Source organism: Seriola dumerili, unplaced genomic scaffold, assembly GCF_002260705.1.
Source record: "Seriola dumerili isolate Sdu_G_001 unplaced genomic scaffold, Sdu_1.0 BDQW01000122.1, whole genome shotgun sequence".
Taxonomy (NCBI): domain Eukaryota; kingdom Metazoa; phylum Chordata; class Actinopteri; order Carangiformes; family Carangidae; genus Seriola; species Seriola dumerili.
This window is the reverse complement of record NW_019174377.1, coordinates 1658748-1682921: the sequence shown is the minus strand read 5'-3', so window position 1 is coordinate 1682921 and position 24174 is coordinate 1658748. Positions and strand designations below refer to the sequence as shown.

Here is a 24174-nt window from a genome sequence, read left to right as displayed (position 1 = left end):
AGAGAAGAACACATGATAAGAGAACAAGAGACAATAGTTATAGAGGAACAGAAGAAATCAGCAGAGAGGAGTACAGAAGGAGAGAACAGAAGAGAGACAAAGCAAAGAGAGAAAAAAGTAGGAAATTCCCCTGAAGTGTGTATGTGTCTCCTGAGAGGATCACAGATCAGAGAGACGAGTGACCTTGTGGTCATCTGTCAGCCCCTCTGACTCTGCTGGAGGCAGGATATCTCTCCAGGGAAAGAACACACTGTCACACACACACACACTTGGTCCCACACCCTCTTGTACAGTACTGCTCCTACTCACACACACATATAAACAAAGCAAAGGCATGGAATAACTCAGCACACAGCACAAAAGCTGTGTTTTTACCCACTGAAGGGAATCTGCGTTGTTTGTAATCAATAAACAAGATGGCCTCATTACATCCTAAAGGCTTTTCCAGCTTTGCTGGCATCCTCACCAACACAGTCGACTTTTCTATTTTCAACTTATACTCATATTCTGTCTCCTGAGGCTTTTACGCCTGGACTGTATTTCATATGTGACGCCCACGTAATACAGAAAGTATACTGCCTCCTGTGCTCTGTGTACAGTGCATTCAGAAAATGTTTCACTTTGTCATTATGGGGTATTGAGTAAGGGATGAGGAAAAAAAATATTTTTATCTTAGCATAAGGCTGCGACATAATGTGAAAAAAATGAAGGGGTCTGAACACTTTCCAAATGTACTGTATATTCATCTAAATTACAAAAAAGCTGCTTGGAAAAAAAAAAAAAAAAAAAGGTTCACTTACTGGAAAGATTTTATGAGGTTTTAAGCCACAGTTCATCGCTTTCATCAGCAAACAATGTTATTAAAAAATCTATCTGTACTCTGTAAAATTATTTAAATGTAGCACAACCATGGAGAATGGGGCTAGGCAAGTTTTACGATACATTCACATATAAGGATTCCAAAAGCTTGGACAGTAACGGCAGCTATTCACTATGAATAAGTCCTGGTTTTACAGCCCTGCACCCCCACGTGAGCTTATCAGACTAAAACACACCCAGCTACACTAGTTGAGAAAGTCTCAACTTTATGCAATTATCCTAACCAGATGAGAGTCAATCGCAACCATCTTGATTACCACAGAAATGGAAGGACAGAGTTGTTTTCCTCTCCGATCCAGTACATGAGGGAACTTAAAAGCAAAATGCATTGTTGCAGTCTCTGGCCCAATTCTCTATGAGTAGTCTTTAATGAGTTACTGGGTCATTATCAAAAAAGAACAACACGTGAAACACGTGGTGTGTCTTGCGGCAGCAGATACATCACAAAACAACTCCAGTCAGAGAAGAGTATGTAAATTAAATGCACAACACAACACGCTCCCAGAACTACTACAGATTCATGAGGCCAAATACTGCGTCATAGGTCTACTACTCTTAGTACTTTAGAGTCAAGAGTGCCATTTTGCATTTAAAATATTCTATACATACAAACATATATAAAATTTTCTTTATTATTTTAATCTTATAAGTCATTCATTCATTTATTCTTTTTTTTTTTCGCTAGAGCCAAGCTGTAATCAACTGGCTTGGGGCAGGCCTTCCTGTCTAGGTTCCAGATGAATTTAAGACATCCAGCCTGTCAGTAGTTTCCCTCTCCATGCATATGACCGGATAATGGCCAGCGCACACATAGAGGAAGCAAATCCTTTCCTTCCCTCCACTATCAAACTGCTACCACATTCACTGCGAATGCGCAAGTCTGCATCGCATCTACTTCCATTCTAAAACGCTCCAGTCAAAGCAGGATTCATGTGTGCAGGAATTGACTACTCAGCCTGGGCAGGAAAACCTGCCCAATGCCAGTTGTTTGACAGTTTCGCCTTTCAAGGAAAAGCAAAAACAATAGGGAAAAGCAAAAGCAATAGGCAGAAGAATAAAGAAAAATAAAGGGATAAAATAAATAAAAGACATAACATAAAAATGAATCAATAAAATAACAAAAATAATAAAAAATATATATATAAATATATACAGAAATTAACAAACTAAATGTGAAAATAAATGAAAATTCCTGACAGCTATTCTTTTATATTTGGTTATTTGTCTTTATATTTCCATATTTATCTATTATTTCTAATTACTTATGTTTTTTATTTACTTATTTATCCTTTAATTTATTCAACTTTATGTCTCCACATTTATTTTCTTATTCCTTTAGAGGTTTAGTCTATAGTTTTCAACTAAGGGGGCCCACACTCTCACTTACACTCTTACTCTGCAACAAAATTAATGTCCTTTGAACTACAATAAAAACACGTGACACGCGACATGCGAGCCACCAAACAAAACGTACATGCAATGTTGGTTGGTACTCACAAATCCATGGGATGACACCTGAAGCACGGCCAACTGAAAGATGGACAGGTGAGCGAAGTGTGTGGGTGGGTTACAGGTTGGAGGCTGCGTCAGTCCAACACGGGGCACTGGCTGGTGTCAATAACTCAGACTGAAGCTCCGGTAGGCAGGAGACATCTACGGTTCATCTACGGAGTTACCTGCTTCTCTCTGTCTAGTAAACACAAACGTCCGTCTCCTCAGTCACTTCAGTCAACAAAAAGCTCAACACAACTCAATATCACAACATATAGCAACATAGGCTACTACGAGAGCTATGCTAATGTCGCTAGCATGTTAACACGCTAATCACAAGTAGCATTAAAACTTTTATAGAATGCATATATTTATTACAGTATTAAAAATACAGACTCGTGTTTTTACCTTCTTCAGGTTGATAACTTGCAGTTTGCAGAACGTCCTCAGGCAGTTGGTGTAATTTCTACGTTAATAAAATTGTGGACATATGCACACTCCTCCAACATGGCTGCACTTTGTGCCAACCAACCTGTAACACCTACGGCGCTAATGACCGGAACACCGACAGAGAACTAATACAATTAAAGAAATGTCAAGAAAGACAATTTGTGTTTTTTACATTGTTAGATAAACACGTTGCTTTTCACGTGCATAACGCAAGCGAGTAAACCCTTGTTTTACTGCATGTAGTTTTAATGGAAAGTAGGCTAACCACGGCCTCCTTGAAAGTCGCTGAATGTCCATAGATGACGCAATGTGCCAATTAGCATATTAATGACGCCATTGCGTTGTATTTGCATTCAGCCTCCTGTCATCCAATTTAAGCCCTATAACTAGTTACTCCTTACCTCTGTGCTCACATGTACTGTATTTTAAAACAGCCGACTTTCCAATCATGAAGACTATGCAGTGGTTTTGGCTTTCACAGAGAAAGTTAGAAGAAACAGAACACGTTTATTAAATAAACGTGTTCTGTTTCTTCTTCAAATAAACTTTATTTGTTTCTGTCACACAGCACACAGCCTGTATGAATGCAGCTGGTTGTAACAGTTTGTTGTTTAAATTCCCAATGACCTGCTGAAATTTCAAACATGAACTTGTTTTATATATTTTAAAGATTATTATTCATCTCTTACTAACTTCTTTTTATTTCTGTCAACCAATTACCTTTTAGACTGGGATACATAATAATAATAATAATAATAATAATAAAATATAAAAGGTCAACTCTTTTCATTAAGTGTCAAACAGGGCTTCAAACAGCACACATGATATCCAAAGAAGCAGCTAATATACTGGAAAGATATTTTTATGCCATGATTACCCTGTATTTATTCTAAGAGCATAATGCCAGAACCTCTCACACAAAAATTATATGGGATCATTTGGACCTTCCATTTTTTCAATGTGCTGTACAATAATTTGAATGTTCACTGGGGATCATATATAATTATGAACAGGTGCAGGACATTTTCATGCTGGCCGAAGCAGCAGCTGACTGCTCATATATTGCCTTATTAAAATCTATATTCTCATCCTGGATGACAGAGCTGCCATAAGGAAAGGTCCATTACAGGGTGAAGGTATCACAAACACAGAGATAATGTAGGTAATGTTGTGTAGTGTTACAATATGTCCCTGTAGACATGGAGGGATCAATTCTCTGCCTGGAAATTCTGACACAAATGTTAGATCATTTAATGAGATTAAATAAATCTTCTGTGATCACTGTAGCAGTATAATAAATGTAATTAAAAGTACAGTTTACAGTAAAACAAACTGTATCATTGAACTGTTGCTCTCAGCCCCAAGGACATTGGTTCCTACCAAAGATGTACATCAATAAAACTTGGTCATACATATATAGCTTTTTTTTCCCCTTTTTAAAAAAAAAAAGAGGAAAAAATGATTCCCTAAATAAGCTCTTGATTGTAATTCCTTGCAAATGTTACTCAAACATGAGTAAACTGTGTATTTGTTGAGGGAGTACAGAGAAAATAGAGCATCAGGATGGTGTATGTGGGATTGACTTAAAATAAATTACAGCACCCATTTTCATCACAATGAAGGAACATGTCACTCAATGCAATGGTGTAGCTCAGTGAAATTAGATTGCCATTCAAAATTAAATTTTTTTTTAACAACAATGAAAGTGGATGGCACAGAGGAATTAGATTTATCAGGGTTTGATTGCAGAGATAGCATGCTAAATTCATTGTTGGTTTTGGCCTTTTCATGACATCATTTAATGTAAAGATGGATAAACATTCTTATATAGAATGTACTGATGTAGACCGGTGCATTTTAACAGAAATCCTTCTATTATAAACCTCACCATTTACTGAGCAAATGGGGGTTAGTGGTTTCGATCCTCGTGTCAATCAAACCTGCTGGAAACCAGGTCGATCTCAAGCATCCTCTCTAACATTTGGCCCCCCTGCCAGTGATCACCATTTCACTCCACACCTCCTCCACACTGCTCCCCTGTAGTGTATTTTCAGCACTTTTCCATCCTCCTCCTCGGCATCCTGTGGACGGTGTTAGCTTTTCCTCTCACTTCCCACCCCTGAAAACCTTCTGCTGAGGTGGGACATACAGGGACATCTTTTGTAATCTGGGGTGTTTATTGGGAAAACAGCACAGTGAAATAAGGGAATCACACAGTGTTCACAATAATACTGATGGAAGCAGTGAGAGAGACCAGAGGTGTCATCACCAGGTGCCCCCAGAGACCAGGTTCAAGTCCTGGACCTAAAAACAGACCTGCAGCTTCCTCAGAATCCTGACACAACACACTTGGTGTATAGTGACGAAGAACAATCTCATATCTGACTATTGTGTTTCATTCACAGTATAAATAATATTATGACGCTAATGGTGATGATTTTACTGTTTTGCAGCAGTGTAAGTGAACTCTGCGCTGAACGTTTCATGCAGCTGGCTGTGACTCATCTGAGGTTTCTGTGGTTCTCATATTGAAATGTGACGACTGTCTGATGCAGCAGTGATTCACATTTTAAATCCAGAAACCCAAATGAGAAGTCTAGCCTTGTGCAGAAACCTAAAACATTTTGCCACTCTTGTTTCATGGGGACCCACCAGATGTCGGTTCGCAACTGGGTGCCAAAAGTTAAAATAGCAGGGTTGGATGCATCAGAAAAGCTGCGTGAGGACACACTAAATGTTGATGAATGAACAAATGTGGTCAGATTACATATCTACAGGATAGGAAAACAATTGAAAAGCTCTTATTATTCACTGTTTATATCCTCATGTTTTTTGTGTTTATTTTGACTGAAGGTTTCAAGTATGTGTGTAGAAAGATTATCAGATAAAAATGGATTGTTTATGTCTAACATAGGCATGCTTTACTGAAGCATTGTATTGTATTGTTACTTTAACAACATACAAAAGTCACCCAAACACAGTTAATGGTGGGGCGCCATAGAAGAATGAGTGGAGGAACTTGTGGAAGAATGGATGCAGTTAAAAGTTAAGGAGAAAAAAAAATAAAGGTGAAAAGAACAGAAACTGCGGATGGACAGAAGAGGAAAGAGGAAACCAATTGAAGTGGTTATACGCCTTGTTATGTATGAGGCTCTATTTCAGTGAGGACTCTGGCTGTTTTGAGAGAGACTTTTTGTTGAGGTAAATCAGACTTTTGTCATTTGTAGGAATGTGGTGTGTGCTGCATTTAAATCATTGTTCTGAAACGGCCTCATGTTGTGCGAGTTTGAGATCAAAAATTCAAACAAACATCTCACTAGAGCAGTGACTGAATGCCATCAGTCAGAATTTTAGCACTATGTTTTTTCAAACCTCACATGCCAACTTGTGAAAAAAACCAAACTCTGTAAACACATTACCTTGGAAACAAGCCCTTAGCAAAGCATTTTGTGTTTGCTGCGATGCTGATGTTAATTTTCCACCTCTGCCTGCAGGATTACTAGTCATCAAAACTTAAGGAAGAAAGGAAGAAACAAAACTTGCCGTTTTGAATCCAGTTTCTTCATTGCATCATTTTTGAGAAACTTTTGGTAGACTTCTAAACAACCCAGGAAAAATAACCAGCTTTTAGAGTTGGGATTTGACTTATACTTGTTATAGCAAAGTTTAACAAATATGCCAAGTGTCTGTGCATGTGTGAGTATGAAACAACTTAAAAGGTCAAAGAGTTTTTTTTGTGGTTATCTCATAGTATTCAAGAAAAAGTAAAGAACAAATTCACTGTCAGCCAAGTACTGTATCACTTGACTAAACATTTTCTATCAGTTTCCTCTCTTTCACACTCTGCCCCCATTCTTTTCTCCATAACTCACTCACTACTTGTCCTAACCCTCTCCCTCCATCTCTTTCCCTTTAACCACAGCTCTCCTCCCAGCCTCTATCACCTGTGCTGTCCTCATTTTCCTGTTTCTATAACATTTTTTCAACAGTTTTATAGCCTTTTTCTCCCTCTTTCTCGCTCCCTGCATCATCTCTCTCTCTCTGCCTCCATCCCTCTGTCTCTCTTTCACTCTCTGACCCAGAGGGCCGTGTTTCGCCGAAATCCAATCCTCTCTCTTTTTTAAACCTGCTGTTCCATTTCACTCCCATTTTGTCACACTGCAGTGCACACACAATACCCGCTCCTCCCTCATTTCAGCCCTTTTCTCTGTCTCCACAAATACACACACACATTCACAGAAGAGTACACACACACACACACACACACACACACACACACACACACACACACACACACACACACACACACACGCTCACAAACATTTGTACAACTGTATAAATACAGATGAAAGAGAGGCCGATACAGAAAAAATGACTTAATTAAGCCATCAATCAAATTTGATGCTCTTGGTTGGATTCATATACAAATACACTCACATACACACATTACAAACCTCACACCCTCCCTTGTAGCTCTGTGGTCATCCATCACAGCTTTACTGACTCCACTCAACCTCAACTCAGAACCAATCACACAGAGGTTAGGGACTAACGGAGTTCTTGTGAATGTGTGTGTGTGTGTGTGTGTGCGCTTGGGTGTGTACGTGTTTAAGAGAGTGAAAGAGAACTACCATTTACTTTGAGAGCAGACACTGAGGCATATCATGCCTGTAAAGCCTGTTTCAGCAGAACTGAGTGAGAGGCAGAGCGAGCAGGGTGAACTGTGCTCTGCATTGTTTACTGTTGAACAGCTGTGACTACTGATAGTGTGTGGTGGAGGGTCGGCTTTGGTCCGAAACACACCTACACACCTACTATTCTCAACTTTACATTAATAAATAATGCTAAACTGAACTTAAATAGAGAGAGTTTCTCACCAACCACCATTCTGGAAGCATGCACATGTAAGTGACTACTACTACTACCACTAAAAGTAATAGCAATAATGACATATGTTTCTTCTTTATTTTGAATAAATAATGTCCAAAAATACACATATGCAATAAAATAACTGTGAAAAGAATATTCAAGGCCAAAACCTTCAGCAAAATGCAGCATGAGATTTGGATAAAGATGCTTTCTTCACAAGCTTTGTAAACAAACAAGAATTACAAATGTACAGTTTTACACTCTTTATAGAAATGTATAAGATGAGTGGAGTAGTGTTTTATGACACTAACAACAGAAGAGCTCAGAGGTATTAAAGTGTATTACATACTGAGATGCAAGTAATATTATTTCTGTATCTCATTAAAGATGTTACAGCTGCTCTATTTTGCTGTCTGGTCCATGAAAAGAAAAAGAAAGAATTATAATTCATGTATTAGTGTTGCTGTTAAACCGAAAAGTCCCTATTCCCCAAGTGTTTTTTTCCACTCTGGTCCCTTCACTTGTACCATATTACGCAAATGACAGTGACATAAAGTAACTGCATTACAGTTTTTGGTCTGCAGGCTACAGTGCCTGATTAGAAAATGATGGTGTCGGTGTCAGTATCAGAGCATGACATTTTGGAGCATTAATAATTTGACCTGTATATTTTTTGCCCCCTGTCAGATCTGCCTTTTATGACAATATTATCTGCTCATATTATCTGCACACAAGTCTTAGTGTGTTGCCAAAAGCCCTCGTTGTTGCTGCCTCTATGTAGTTGCCCTCACTATGATGGCATTCCTTCACTGTTGTTTGAGAAAGAGAGCAGCTCCAGTCTGTATCCACTGGTTAGGGTTCGTTCCACAGGGCAGGCAGATGTGTGTGACCACCTTCAGCCTCTCTGAGCTGGTATACAGAGGCAGCCAGATACTCTCCTCTGATGCAGCCGAGTCAGCAGCAGAGTTCTAGGATCGAAAGCATAACACACAAATTAATAAATGTCTTGACAGCTACTGTATATTTAAGTAGTTTACAAGTATTGGAATGACAAAAAGAATGAGAGGTGTTTCTCAGCTACCCCACTAAAACTAAACAATGATCAAATCTCCAAAGATCCCCATGTGAATGCAAGAGTTTATCATTCTGCCAGTGACGCACAACTGCATTATACATCAGTGCCAGTTGTTTATATTATATATGTTTATTATATTGTGCCCTGCGATGGACTGGCGACCTGTCCAGGGTGTACCCCGCCTCTCGCCCGAAAGGATGCTGGGATAGGCTCCAGCCCCCCCGCGACCCTACTAGAGGATAAGCGGTAGAAAATGGATGGATGGATGGATGTTTATTATATTGTAAATTACAAATAATCTAACTGCACTAACCACAAAAATGGTTCTTTGGGCCAGTGCCTGTCTGACCATGTTTCATGCAAATCTGATATGTCACCCAGAATACAGTCTTCCCAGGTGAAGCCAACTAGTGCTGAAATGATCAGTCAATTAATTGATTAGTCAATTAGCAGAAAATGACTTGGCAACTGCTTTGATTATCAATTAATCATTTGAATCGCTTGCCAAACATTTACTGATGACAGCTTGTTAAATATGAGGATTTGCTGCTGTTTTATATAATTATAAACTGATTATATTTAGGTGTGAGACAAAACAAGCAATATGAGTATGTCACCTTGGACTCTGGGAAATTGTGATGGGCATTTTTTATAGACAAAACAATTATGAAAATAACAATTAGCTGCTACCCTACAGACAACAAATACATACCTGTGGAACCCAGGCCATGTAGCAGGGCGGGACAGCTGACACACTGGGAGAGTCATGTTGATTCTCACAAAGATGGACACCATCAAAACTACATCCCTCCAACTGGAGACCTCCAACCTATAAAAAAAAAAAAAGAGTGAGGAAGACCTGGTGAGGAGCATTAGACAAGAGACGAGGGGGTAAAGACAAAATAAACAGTAAGTCAATTTAGGAGTATGAGGAAGAAATAGAAAAGAAGCAGATTAAAGAGAAAGATGAGACAAATATGCCAAATGATCTAGTGAGAAGAAATGAAGAAAAGAAGCAGAGAGGACAGAGAGTATGTAAACAAAGGGAAATATGGAGTAAGAGAGGAAGACACACAAATTGCTGTCACCAGATTAATTAGCATGTTATGCACATAGTACATGAGAGAGACAGAGTGTTTGTGTTAGTGAATCCAGCCCAGTGACTCAGGGATTTTCCACAGTGGGCCAGACAATAAAGAGAACTCTGGCATCAAGTTAGACATACACACACAACTACTCAATACCATACACCATAATCTGTGCGAGAAAGAAGCAAGAGAGTGAGTGAGAGACAAATGCAGAAAAAGCTGCAATGTGTGTATGCGTTTGTGTGTGTGTGTGTGTGTGTGTGTGTGTGTGTGTGTGTGTGTGTGTGTGTGTGCGTGTGTAAGAGAGCTCATTGCTTCACAACAATTATCCCCTTTCTCTTTCACTGTCAGATGTCAGAGTATTTCCCTTCCCTCCCCACAGCTGCAGCCTCTTTTTGAGCACCCACACCCTTCCCCTCGCTCTTTGTATATTTTAACTAAGTGCATGTGAAGTCGTGCCAATTTTCATTGGCATGAAAGAAAAGGAACAAATGCCTAAAAGTATTTAAATTGTGGACAATACAATTATATTGCCCTTAAATCAATGAATGAATGGAATGGAAGGCAAACAAATGAAGAGTGAGGTATTGCACAGTATGTATGCTACCAGTACTTTAAATGTAGGAATGTCTGTCTGCCAAATGCATCAAAAGCACAGGAGACCTGAGATTACTGCTGTCAAAGTCAGCTTTCTTTCTTACTGTTTTCTTCACTCTTTCAGCCTCTGCTTTCTTATCTGCATCAGTATTTTATTCTGGCAGTCTCTTACGGCATTATTTTCCAATTATCACTCAGTCAGACTCTGCCTTGGTTATATCACCAGTATTCTGCAGCTGTATAGGAGTGGTATGCATCTGCTGTCTGTGTGCATGAACTGTAGGTTAAAGTGTGTTTCTGTTAATCCTACCTTCACTTGCAGTTTGGCCTGTGCAATAGGACTCCTCCATGATGACACAAAAACCAAACTATCCATAGAGCACCCCATGGACCTAAAACCACAAAAGATGTTAACTTCAGTGCTCATGCTCATTCTGTGTCACAGGTGTGTACAGACACACACATAAAACCACAAGTGTTCGGTGTTACCTGGCAGTTTCTTGTCTCAAAGCGTTGAGGAAGGTATCAGGGTGGAAGAGCTCAGACAGATCTATGGTGTCTGAGAGAAGAGCTTGTCTGCCTGCACGCTCCACCCAACCCTGCATACACAGATATAAAGAAAAACATACACAGACAGACAGACAGACGGACACACACACAGATGGACACACAGATTAATGAACCAAAAAACTAGCAAATAACCAATAAAAAATCCAAGATAACACATAATTTAGGAATAAAATCAGTTTCACACAGAAGCCAGGCAAAGCATTTAGTGGATCAATAAAAGATAATGAGAATACACACAATTTTCTTCAGTTCATGTGGTGAAATCTTACACAAATAGACCTGAGTCTTTAAGCATTTGCTCTAAATATTCACTCCCTCACCATGAATAGTTCGGCTACAGAAAATACACATAGCTAATATTTGTATTGTACTTGCTGCTTTAAATCTTCATAGAGAACATCGACATGTGAGTGGAATAATCACAATTTCTGCCTGAGTCAGTGTGTATTTGTTAACAAGAGATAAAAAAGAGTTACAAAGTGAGCAAGCAAAACATAAAGTCAATAAAAATGTGTGGCCCATAGAGTATTTAATGTCCCCTTGTCCTTTTATCACCACATCAACAAGCTGATAACATTGGAACCCCCAATTACTTACTAATGCGCGCGCACACACAAACACACACACACAGGCATAAACATACAGATTGATTTTTGAACATGTGCAGAGAGCCAGGGATGTGTGTGTACACTGCAAAGACAACAAATACTGAATCCACATAAAAGTTCTTAAACATGAAGTGTGGATCAGTATGACTGGTGATAGACCCCTCTAAGCCTTATCCAAAGTCCTGATCCAGTCCGCCTTATTCAGCAACAACTGCTTTGATCAGGTAAGCAGTTTCCTTCTGTGTCACTGCAAAAACTAGTCAGTTTTGTCAAAGGCGCAGCTCGGGATTTAACCTGATACGATATCTCATAATACAGCCCTAGTTCTCAGTTTGTATGTTTTTTCTTTGTTGCACAGTGGCACAACAACTGATCTCACTGCCCTTTTTACACTTTCAGCCAAGCTTATCATGATAGAAGCTTGTATGGCTGCAGTGGCCAGATTTGCCTTGAGAGTTGACATAAGATTGAAGGCTTGATCTACTCTGGGCCCTTTTTTGCATTTTTTTTTTAACAGCTGAGCAGTTTTCTCTAAATCACCATAGAAACTAGTGGATTTGGAGGTCAGCTGAAGAAAATTGCTGACAAATAGAGGCAGAATGAGCAAACATCTGATCCAATCTCTATTATAAATGGATTCATTTTTAGCACAGCATCAGTCTGCACTGGCTTTAGAGATAAATTGGGATGAGCATTATACCGAGACAAAATATGCACATACTCCCACACACAGAGGCACATACTTGTAAGCAGATGCATGTGTGCACCATCATGCACACACACAGAGGCAGGCATGTGCACCAGAAAGATTTTTGGCCAGTGTGTGCTGGTACGCACAGTATTTATGTGCATATATGTGTGTGAGCATTTGAGTATTTTCAAGGTCGTCCTGCATGTCTGGGTGCACTGCTGTGCTGTTAGCTCTTTATTCTTCAGCAGCTCCACACAGTAGCAGCTCTGGCCGACTCCGCCTTTATTAGACTGATTAGCTAACAGGACACAGACACTCTGCTAACAGAGATATCACTCAGTACTGATGGGCAGAAATAGACAGTTAAGGACAGTGTAGCCTCCAGACAGACACACATGAAGACAGATGGAGTGCAGGTAGACAGGGAGACTAGCAGACAGAGAGAAACAAGAGATGACAGGCAGACAGGGAGACATACACACAAACAGATGCGTAGGCAGGCAGGCAGGCAGGCAGGCAGGCAGGCAGGCAGGCCAGCAGACAGGCAGACACAGGCAGCGAGGCTCGCCCACACGAATAATGAAATGCATCAAATTCACATAGAAATAAATAATTTCTGAATAAATGTCTGTGTGTGTGTGTGTGTGTGTGTGTGTGTGTGCGTGTGTGCGTGCGTGCGTATGCATTCTAGTCTGCCAGAGCATATTGAGGTAGGTGTACAGTCAGACACAGTCAAGAGGAGATGAGAGGAGTTTCAGCCAGAACCTTTATTTCCTGGCACCAAACTATGGCTGACACTTCCCAGAAACTCATAATAATCTCCTTTTATTTATGAAGCTCTTTTGAAAACAATATTAGAATTTTTCTGGCATGCTTTTAGTCAATAGTTTGCCTATATCACGAAATAATTTTAATCTGAGCCATAACTTTGAAGTACTTAGTTTGGTCCTTGGACCTACGCGCAGCTAAAGGACTTTTGTCAGGTGAGGATGCACTGCAAAGATCTGTGACCAAAAGGATTCCAGTGTATGTTTTACTACATCTCAGATGCAAGGTCCTTCTCAAATAATTTGATACTAAAAGAAAATCCTACAATATTCATCACTACTGGAGGAAAAGGCTCCCAGTAGGACATAAATGCATGATGGATTTGGATCCCTCAATCATTATACCAATGTTGATTAGAAAACTCTTAGGCCTCTTAAGGCTTCTTCTCAATGGCATCTGGGACTTGTAACAACCAGTGAGGCTATTAGCAAATGCCTTTGCTACAAGTGCACAGAAAGTTCACTGCTGATTTTTTTTTTTTCCTTTTTGCTGGAGACAAAGGTCCCCTGATAGTAGCAGTCCCATGTGCATTTCAGTCCCTGAAGGAATAATTAAATCTAAACCATGACATCTACCACAGACCAGATTCAAGATTGTTTAGAAATATAAAATGGTCACATGAAAGAAGTATGTTTTATTCACTCACAGCTAAAGATGCTTGCATGTCTGTGTTTGTCTTTGTCTTTGTCTATTTATACGTGAGTATTCTGTGAAGGCCTGTGGAGAAAGGGAGGGAGAGAGACAGAGAGAGACAGACTGACAAAGAAAGAGAGTAGAGTATGTCTCTTTATGTACACACAAGTTACCTGTATGGCGAGAGCCCGTGTTACCACAGCTCTGAGGTACTGCATTGGCTCCTCTGGTCCCTCCCATTTATTCTGCCATGTTGAAGGGCACTGAGACAGAAACAGGCATAGAGGGGAGGAGAAGTTATTTAACAAACAAATAACAAAAAACAAGTGTCAGCAGAAGGTAAAGTGAACCATGGTATTTTTGCTGTTGACATTCTGCAGTCAGTTATCTATGTGCTTCAGTCGGGTTGCTATGTGGTCGACCGAATATGCGTCTGTCTCACTCACTGAATGCGGCTGTCATCCCAGAGAGCCACAGTCACAGCGAGCAGCAGGACTGTAGATTCACTGCGCTGTCTGCCTAAAATAATCACTAGATTTGTGCCGAGACTATCTTTTCTAAATAAAGTTTCTAAAGTGGTATTCAAAGGTGCTAAATTATGGGATGTCCTGATAGCATAGTGGTGAATGTGAATAACATGTGACCTCAACATCCCTGTATCTTTGTTGTATATCGTCCCCCTCTATCCTTATGTTTCCTGTCTCCTCTACAATCAGTAAAGGCTACCACAGTCTCTAAGTTGCACAACACAGACAGATAAACTTGACAACATTGGACCAAGTTGACTCACTCTGAAAGTATTCCAAATACACATTTAAACATTGTGTCACAAGAGGGCATATGCTCTCCTAGGCTACACCACAACTATGGTCTCGCTAAGACATTATCTATAATATCCACATTTTCCATGATGTCAGCTTCTGATGTCAAAACAACAGACATGCAGATGGTTAAATCTCTGAAGTACTTGACTGACTATAAATATTGCATAAATATTTGACTTGTTACATTAAACTGAAATGCTACTCCAAGCTTCACAGTGACAAAGGACTCTTGCGCACACAAATATGGCAGTCTGTCTGGCTCATTGTGTTAATGCATGGTAAAGTTCCTTTGACTCACTTTAACCATCTGGCTGTGCCATTTGTCTCACACTGAAACTGTAGCAAAAGCCAAATTGTAGCATTTCACTCTTCTGGGTCGCACTGCCTCAGTGGTTTGGCAAAAAAAAAAAGTCCATATAATGTCCACATAAAAATGACCAATGCTGTTGAGATTCCAAAGCAGGAAGTACGGTGAAAGTGTGGGTGAAGAGGATCTCTGACTACCAGTAAAGTTTGGTTTCCTTTAAAATTGACAAAACTCTTTCCTGAACAATACCTTAGCCATAGAGGTGGCTGATTACGAAACACTCATGTATAGTGTTGTTTTGAAATGCTGAAATGTTTCGTTTTGAAAGGCAATGACAAATGCAATATTGTGTGTAGGTGGCAAAGAAAGCTTCCCTCGAGAGACAACTGTTAACTCTGGAACAGGTTAGGCAGTCTGTGTTGCTTAAATTGTTAAACAGAGATCAAAGATCTGCCTTTCACACACACACATACACAAATATGCACAGTGGGAGATTGAGGGTTGAGAATTTGATGTTATTCAAGCTTGAAAGTCATAATGGAACTAAAAGGGACTTTGCATGTCTCTCAGCTGCAAGTCAACCATTCAGTCAGTCTCCTGCTGTGTGTGTCTGTGTGTGTTTGTGTGTGTGTGAAGATAAACATGAAGGCTTAAGCGATGTCACTGAAATGTCTATGGTGCTAATACTAATGTTTTCTAATTATGAAAGGTTAGACAAGTTAATGATGCCAGAAAACAAATATAGTTCCAGATCTACTGGTGCCCACTGAAAGTGTACAAGAACACAATTTAAGTTATTTTCAGTTGCATTTAGTGAAAACTAAAACTCTAAAGGCTTAGAACAGTTTCAGATTAATCAAATCACATATTTGTTTAAATCCAAGACAAATGACTAAGAGAGTGAGTTTTGATTCATATATATATATATGTGTGTGTGTGTGTGTGTGTGTGTGTGTACAGTATATACTATATATAAATATTAATAAATACTCTCTCCAAAATTGTGTTTATTTGTGTTTTAGTCAATTCTTACTCAACCAGTTTGATTAAACATATTATTTTACTCAGGAGGCATGCATATATTTTTGTATTGCAGCTCATTGCCAGAGCATTTAATTGGTGCAAATAATCTCCAAGGTAACTTGCTGAATTTTTCAGGTAGCAGCTGGGCTTTGCTGGCAAGAAAATGTTTTGAATAAGAAGATTCCTCTGACCACTTTTTACTGAGATGCCCAGTTTGCCTGACAGTAACTATGATGATAAAAACAAAACAAAAACAGCAGTATTGACAAGAAAATTACTCCGCCTGGCACTGAAAAATTCACAGATAAAAGATATTGTTTAACTTCTAATCAAAAAGCTAGCCCTGCATCAGTCTCCATGTCTTGATATTAATGATCTTTCCACTGACTAAAGGCAGTGCTGATATTTATTTCTGTTTTGCAGTGCTGCTTACCACTCTCCTCCAATGCTTGGGTAGTTTCCAAGTATCTAATTATTTTTTACTGCACAGCTGAGGAGAGGGGCAATGGAGCTGATCTCTCCAGAGCTGTGTCTGCCATACTTTTACAATATTACAACTCCAAATGGTCCATTTTCCAAATACATAAATCACATTACCAGCTCTTTCTCTTCCTCTTCTCTGGTTGAAACTTGGCTAATCAGTAATGGTTGGTTAAATTAACATCTTGTGTTGTCATGCTATTTCTCAACAGTAGCAACAACTACCTGTAAACTAACGTGGAAACATTGTATGTAATTACAATTTGAATTATTTGTTGAATAAGTTGGATAAATAATGTTTCCTACAATAGAGGAAACAAGAGGTCAAAATCTAGTATATGGCTAGACTGTGTCATAGGCTATTTGCAGCTGGCCCAACCCTTTATTAATGTGCTTCTACCCTACTCTCTGTGCTCACGTATACAGTATTTGAATACAGACAAATTTGCAATAAAGCTTTTCTCACTTACATGTTTTTCTGCGTCTGTTGTCAGACAACAGAAAAAGTATGAAATAGCAACTGAAACATGGCCATTTCTAAACTGCTGCTCTGCACTGTTAAAATCCTGATTTTATAACCACGTCATCTGACAAAATAACCATACACACAAGTTAAAGGCAGTGCGCAGTAGACAGTTGATGTTTGATGTGGTGGTTCTATACCCGTAGAAGTACAGTAGCTATTTCTTTGGCCCAAACTACTCCTCGTCCACCAGACTTACTACCGTTACCAGCGTTCTTGGTTCCATCTGCAATCTGTCTACAGCAGGGCTAAAATACAATGGCCAAAGGCAACGCGAACCTGGAGCTCTTTGTGTTCACAATGCACAGGTTAAGCAAAATGTGACCCAGACTTGAAGTGCACCTCAAGAGGTGGTCTCAGTGAACAGATCGAAGCCCCCCTAATAGAAACAGTTTGCGACATTCAGTCAGTCAGTCAGTCAGTCAATGACATTCGCGATTATATGGCTGGTTCCAGACCTTTTGGCTGGACCACAACAGTGGTCCAGCCAAAAGGTTAGACAGGTAATGTTTTATTTGGCATATAAGTGTTTGGGATTGAATGATAAACTGTACACAGTAAAAGATGTGTACTGTTATGGACCAGTATTTACACTTTACAATATAACTGCAGACAATGTAACTTCCTACATGTATTACACTTACCTTAGTGTATTTCTGTCAAATTATTTCTGCTACAATGGATACTGAAGGATTATATTACTCTAAATTGTGCAGTCACAAAGAAGTGCTAGACTGCTTTACTTATAATAAATTCTAATGCTGATGAGTGCTGAGTCTCATAGCATCTGCACACTTTCACACAAGTTAATATAGTTATGAAATTAACAATCATCTTAACTACTGAGTCAAGATAAAATCATATATAGAAAGAAATAATCAAATTAAATTTTGGTTGCTTCATTTCACTTGGTCGCAGCATGTTTTCTTCCTTCCTAAGAAGGAGCAAGTGCTGTGTCATCTTTATGACAGTGATGTAAAACGCTGTCAGTTGGGGCCACAAAAGTCATTAGGTTTGATATTCTGTTGGTAGTAAATTTAATATGTGTCAAGAATTTTGTGGCTTGGCAACATGTACAGAAGCATCATCAAAGGTGACAGCTGCTGCTGCTTTTTCTAAGGTTCCATTACGTTTTTCAGCCAATGATACTCTTGGCAATTATTGGTCAATATAGTGTGATTTAGGTCTGTAGAAGTCCTTCATCTCTGAAAGAAACTAGCTTTCAGTCTGGAATAATGTTTTAGGTCATAATTAATCATCGTAATTTATAAAACATGCTATGGTAAAACTATACAAAATTTCACTGCCCTACAAAACTAATAAAGTGCATCTCCTTGATTATCAGTCAGCTCATTAAAATGCATTTTGATTGTGCACAACACAGACAGAGAGGATGTCTTAAAATTGGCCCTAGGAAGGATCATCACTTCATTGGGTCACTGATGTTTTTTTTTTGTTTTTTGTTTTTTTATCAGATAAATTCGAAGGAGGGAAGCAGTGGTGAATCTATGATGAGAGCTCATCAGTTTTATATACTAGGCAGTTACATAGGTCAGCCATAAAGCACTACAAGGTGTCCTCATTTGTGGAAACTCCAAACAGATGGACATAAAGAAACATGGAAATCTTACATTTTTAAAATCTCTTTTGGCTGATGTGAGTATCCTAGGTCTACTGAGATTGTGAGTACTGATTTAACTATTGCATGGTTGGGGTGTTATGATAAACATTTATATTGGAACCTTGTTTTTAGGTTTTTGTTTTAATTTTATCTTACATAATACATTACAAGGGAATATAGTTTGGTGCACTGAATATCATTTTGATTGTTTTATTTGTGATTTTGCATTGTCCATATGATTTCATATGTTGTTATTGGAAAAATACTGTGCATCAATACTGTCGTATTAATTTCAACTATATCACAGTAGTAATTTCATAGCCTTGGTATTAGTACTAATTGTAGTGAAGGGATATGTTAGAAGGGAGCGATATGAGGAAAGAGGTAGAAAACATGAGAGATAAAAACTGGAGAGAGATTGAGATGAAACTAAAGACTGCTGATTAAGATAAAAAGAGAGAGAAGGAAAGCACTGGAGAAGGAATGATGCCCAAGGCTACTCTCAGGAGATTACAAACATAGAAGGAGTAAAAGGTTGATTGTGTATCTCTCCTCCTCTACCTCACCATATCCCCTTTGTCTAATCTCAGCCTGGGGACACACATGAGGATACATGCTGTGTTTCCTAGATGTCTACAAGTCACCTCGGTACACCGTATGTGTGCCTGTTGACTGAACTTCATCACAGCGTGAAAAAGATTTTACACTTCACCTCTAAAACAATATAGTCAAGATAAAAAATTCAGACAGATCTACTTGTATATTCTATTATTACATGAATCAAAGATACAAACAATGTCCACAACTGTCGGTGAAGAAAATATGTTGAATCACAAATGACTTCCAAGAAGAAAGGAATAGGAAGGCTGTGGATAAGTGGGTGAAAGACAATCTCACTATTTCGTTTTAATTTATTTTCACAATTAGATTGAGATGAGTCCTAATTATATTCCCTCTTGAAAACACACATACACAGAACAGCAGAAACTGTAAGTGCCCACAAACACAAACCAGCATGCTCTTGCTAACTAAATATTTTCACATACAACATCTATGCATCTCAGTTTATTTTCCTCTTGACTCCCTTTCTTTCTCTCTTCCTTCTTACCTCTTGATTGAGCAGGGCAGTGGCCAGTTTTTGGACTTCAGGAGTTAGCAGTTGGGTCCCTCTGATGACCTTGCTCAATGCAGCCAAGGATTGGTGGATACTCTGTAACAACACTTAAATATAAGCACACATAGATTGCAGTTTTCAGTAACTAACAGGCCCAGTCACTAGCTGTCTGAATTGCTAGTAATCGAGAGATGTAGTTAGCGTAGTAGTAGAGATGTAGTTAGTGATCTTTCTTTTCATCTTCATCTTTTCATTTGATTGCTTCTTAAAAATATCTAATCCAAGTGTTCTGCACTGAAGAAAATTACAGTATATGAACTGGCAGAGCATTCACTAAATAAAAACCGTAATGCCGCACAGTACCTTTTTTATTATGAGAATGCACATTTCAGTGCCACCTGTGGTTTTACCCAATTCCCAGAATAACAGTCACATACAAACTCCTGCTAAAAATGTCGAATTACACAATCTAACAGTTTCACTCAGGCATCTTCGTGAAGCAATGCCCACTTTCTGTAATTCTATACCATTTTAACATATCTATCTCATTTATATTGCAAGGTACAATCCATGCAATTTGATGAAAGCTTTGCGCCAAAACACAAATGGTAAGTGAGCACCACTCAAGGAGAATTTGTTTTGACAAAGTTATTTAGGGTTGGCAGTCATTTTTTGAACTATATCACAACTCTGTGTATCATTTAAAATTCTACAATCATGTAAAAATATTTGTCATTTGTAAGGTCATAGATTATCTGACACACCTGGACCAAGCGGATGGCGTTGAACTGCTCCAAACCAATGAATGACAAGATTGGTGACCCATGACCTTCGGTAGGTGGGGCCACCTTCTGATGGATTAGTGTAGAGCCCTGATAGATAGGCAGTAGACAAACAGAGAACCATATAGGCATACTGACAGAAAAATATATTAAATGGGTACATAGATAGACAGAATAAATATATACAGTAGATAGATAGGGAGGGCCAGAGAGATATATAAAACTGTCATGTTAAAAAACATAATTTCCCAGGACAGACACAGACAGAAAGAGAAAGAGGGGGATAAAACCGAGCTCAGGGAAGGAGAAAGATTTGTTTCTTCTACATACTGTGCAGCAAATATAATTAGATGATTCTCATTCTAATAACCTTGGCCTATGGTTTTTTAAGGCTGGATGTATAATATTGTACAATTATCCCACCATTGCTTTATGTCCCTCTTATCACTGGAACACTGTTAACAATACATCAACCAATCAGTCTATTCAAACTGGCTGCTACACAGTAGCATGGATATAGTATTATTTAGAGTAAGATGCACAATGCATTTTGTATCTTTTTTCATTTAAATTACTTCTTCCAATATTACAATATATCTTCCTAGAGTTCCCTGTGGATTTTCTTAGCTCACGATACATTAACTAAATCCTTCCATCCATGTTTCTTTCACAATAACAAGCAACCAAATAGGAAACTGTTTCTCTCTCTCTCTGCAGAGCAAACCAGAGGGACAATTTGTTTACATTAGTTAATATAGAGTTCTACTGTAAGTACACCAAGTGTTTATTAAAACAGCAAAAAACAAATGTGCACAAAAACAGATATTTTGTTGTATTCTGTTGCAGATATCACCCTCTGTACCTGCAACATATTTTGTTTTCCACATATCTACTCAGTAAGAGGCAGTGGAGGAAAGAGAGGGATAGTCGGACTGTGGGATAGAGGAGTGGAGACAATGAAGAGCGAGAGATAAATAAGACAATGAGAAAAAAAAGCTGGGAGGCTGGGATTCAGCTCGTCTACAGCACTGCTATTGTCTCTATTTAAAAATGTGACTTAACAGCCAAATAAACAGTCTCTGCTGTCTCATGCGTCTCCCCTCAATCCAGACAACATAAAGATCAAAGTAAATATACATATCTGGATACACACAGTTTACAGACATGCAAATGCATACACAAAAATGCACTTGGTCATACATACTGACACAAAAGCACGAATATACACACTCATACAGATGCACGAATGAAGTGAACACTAACTTTCATACACACAAAGACATACAAATAATGAACATGCACAAGCACATGCATTCAAGCTCCACATTGGAGAACACATATCCACTGATGGTCAAACACAGAGGGTTAGCTAATGACCAAGGGCCAGTTAATTGAAAGAGGTAGATTGTGATCTATGGGAAGCTAGCTGGTGATACAGTGGGAACAATTAACACAGTCAATCATTCTCTGAGTAAGTACAAAATAACTCTGCCTGCAAGGTACTGAGAGAGAAAGTCAGAGAGAGAGACAGAGGAAGAGAGAGGGAGGGAAGGAGGCACAGGTGCAAATGAGATAAAAGGAGAGGAATAACATTTGTGATTTACAGCATGAGAGTGAATAAAAGAGAGGCAGAGAGAGAGAACAGGAATATGGTTGCTAAATTATTTAATGTAGAGGTAGATGTCATTTTGATTTGAAAAGGTGCCGGTCTCCAGGCAACTGCACACAGCAGTGCTGCCTGACTAGGCAAGCCAGTGGCTATCACACACAGTGCTCAATTAGACTCTTCTAATTTCCAATTAGCTTTCACGGCTTTTAATTTAGATTAGTTGCTGCTGCATGGGCAATGTAAAAAAAACATGATTTCGCATACAAATAAAGACTGGCATAGAACTATCAAAGCTTGAAAAGCCCTACAATTAAATAAAAAAGTGGAATTTCTCACGAATCAATAGTAAATACTTAGCAGATACCATGAGTTTGATGACAAAGATACTTTCCCATTCACTCAAATGGGACAGTGCTCTCAGACTTTAGGACCCCACTGTACGTAGGCATTTACCAATTTTAAAATTTTAGGTTTTGACAGCAAAAGTAAATCATTCATTTCAGGGATGCGGAAATTAATGTATGGTCTCCAGGAATCTTAATACGGTATTACACAGTTTAGAGAATTGATTAAAAGTTAAAAAGAAAAACTGAAGAAAAAAGAACTGACCTGGTTGAGTTTCTTCCATAAGTTGAGGACAGGTGAAAGTCCATTCGACCAGAGCTCCCTGTCAAACTTTGACCCAGTTGCTACTGAGCGACTCAGGACACGCAGTTGGGAAATCACCTGTGAATCGATCAATTATAAACACAAACAAATGAATCAATTGAGCAAAGGTGTTGTAGAAGTCACACCGAGATACTGGTTTCCTGAATTTGTCATCTGCATGTTGCATGCACTCTTTTAAAAGGTCACCACAAAATAAATCTAGACGCCGAAGCTGCTTGCAACTTCCTTTGACACAGAGGTGTAACGGATGTTGAACACCTTCATAGGTTGGTAAAAAAGATATGTGTAGTATTTACTACATCACACCTGTCTTCTGTGAAAATATGCAAAATGTCAATAGAATAAATACACACTTTTACTAATTTAACTCAAAAGCAAAGTATGATGGAAAAAAATAAGATAGAATAAAATCAATGTTAGTTCTTAAATACTGTAATAAAATGTCATGTACATTTCTGGTGGCTACACTCTCTAGTGACAGTCAACACTGTTTCAGGTCTGGGAATATTACATGTGAAAAAAGGCCAAACCCCAAACACATCTACTAACAGCTCCTTACACACCTAATCAAACATGCTTAGCTTCAGGCCTAGAGTCCTGGATAGTGCTCTTATCTAGACTCAAGTGTGTGTGTTTGTGCAAGTCTGTATATGTGTGTTGTGAGGAAGGCAAAGTGTCTGATAAATGGCTTTCATTTGGTCCAGGAGAACTCTTTACTAACACCTGCTTTATCTTCTCTGCTCAGGAGGGAAAGTGTGTGGATATGTGTGTGTGTTTGTATGGAAGAGGAAGAGAGAGAGAGAGAGAGAGAGAGAGAGAGAGAGAGAGAGAGAGAGAGAGAGAGAGACAGAGAGAGAGAGAGAGAGAGAGAGAGAGAGAGAGGAGAAGGAAGGATAAAAAACAGATAACTAATCTAGAACTTCACCCTGAGAGCAGTAAAAATGAGGGCAGCTGAGAATGGAGATTTGCAATATATTGGGGTTCGAATGTAAAGGGATTTAAATATATTAAGATTTATCCTTATCTCAACCAATGACTACCAGGCAGCAACTGCATTTACCGTCATAACCAACTGGAAAAGAAAAAGTTACCAGGCAATGTCTATGTGCAAGGAAGTCAGTATTAAACGCACTGGGTGCAGTCAATTTAGTTAAGACTATCACTTTAATTGAGTGTAATCCGGGTTTAGGGATCAAGGTTTTTCATCAGGGGACTAGGTCTCATGTCTTAGTCAAGATGATGTTCAATAAAGACATCTACTGAGCAGAACTTTGTTTAAAAAAAAAAAAAAGGATAACACAGAAAGATATATTACTGAACTTAACATATTAAAAAAAAGAGATCTATAGTTTATTCAAACAAGATGGGGGAAAATATAATTCATTGCTAAACAAATTGTATTATTTTAATTATCATAATATCCCAATGATTCATTTCTACTTG

At 38.7% G+C, this 24174-nt stretch overlaps 1 protein-coding gene across 1 annotated transcript in view; it reads right to left on the bottom strand.

Moving 5' to 3' along the window:
• Positions 1–7883: 7883 nt before the first annotated feature.
• Positions 7884–24174, bottom strand: part of dync2h1 (dynein cytoplasmic 2 heavy chain 1) — a 113030-nt gene continuing 96739 nt past the window's right edge. Inside the window, exons 89-96 of the mRNA XM_022748436.1 lie at positions 22672–22788; positions 20436–20543; positions 19666–19767; positions 13953–14042; positions 10939–11048; positions 10760–10841; positions 9477–9593; positions 7884–8657 (exon numbers count right to left, since the gene is read on the bottom strand). Coding sequence (XP_022604157.1) covers positions 8496–8657; positions 9477–9593; positions 10760–10841; positions 10939–11048; positions 13953–14042; positions 19666–19767; positions 20436–20543; positions 22672–22788 — 888 coding nt within the window. The 3' untranslated portion in view covers positions 7884–8495. The remainder of the gene's footprint in view (positions 8658–9476; positions 9594–10759; positions 10842–10938; positions 11049–13952; positions 14043–19665; positions 19768–20435; positions 20544–22671; positions 22789–24174) is intronic.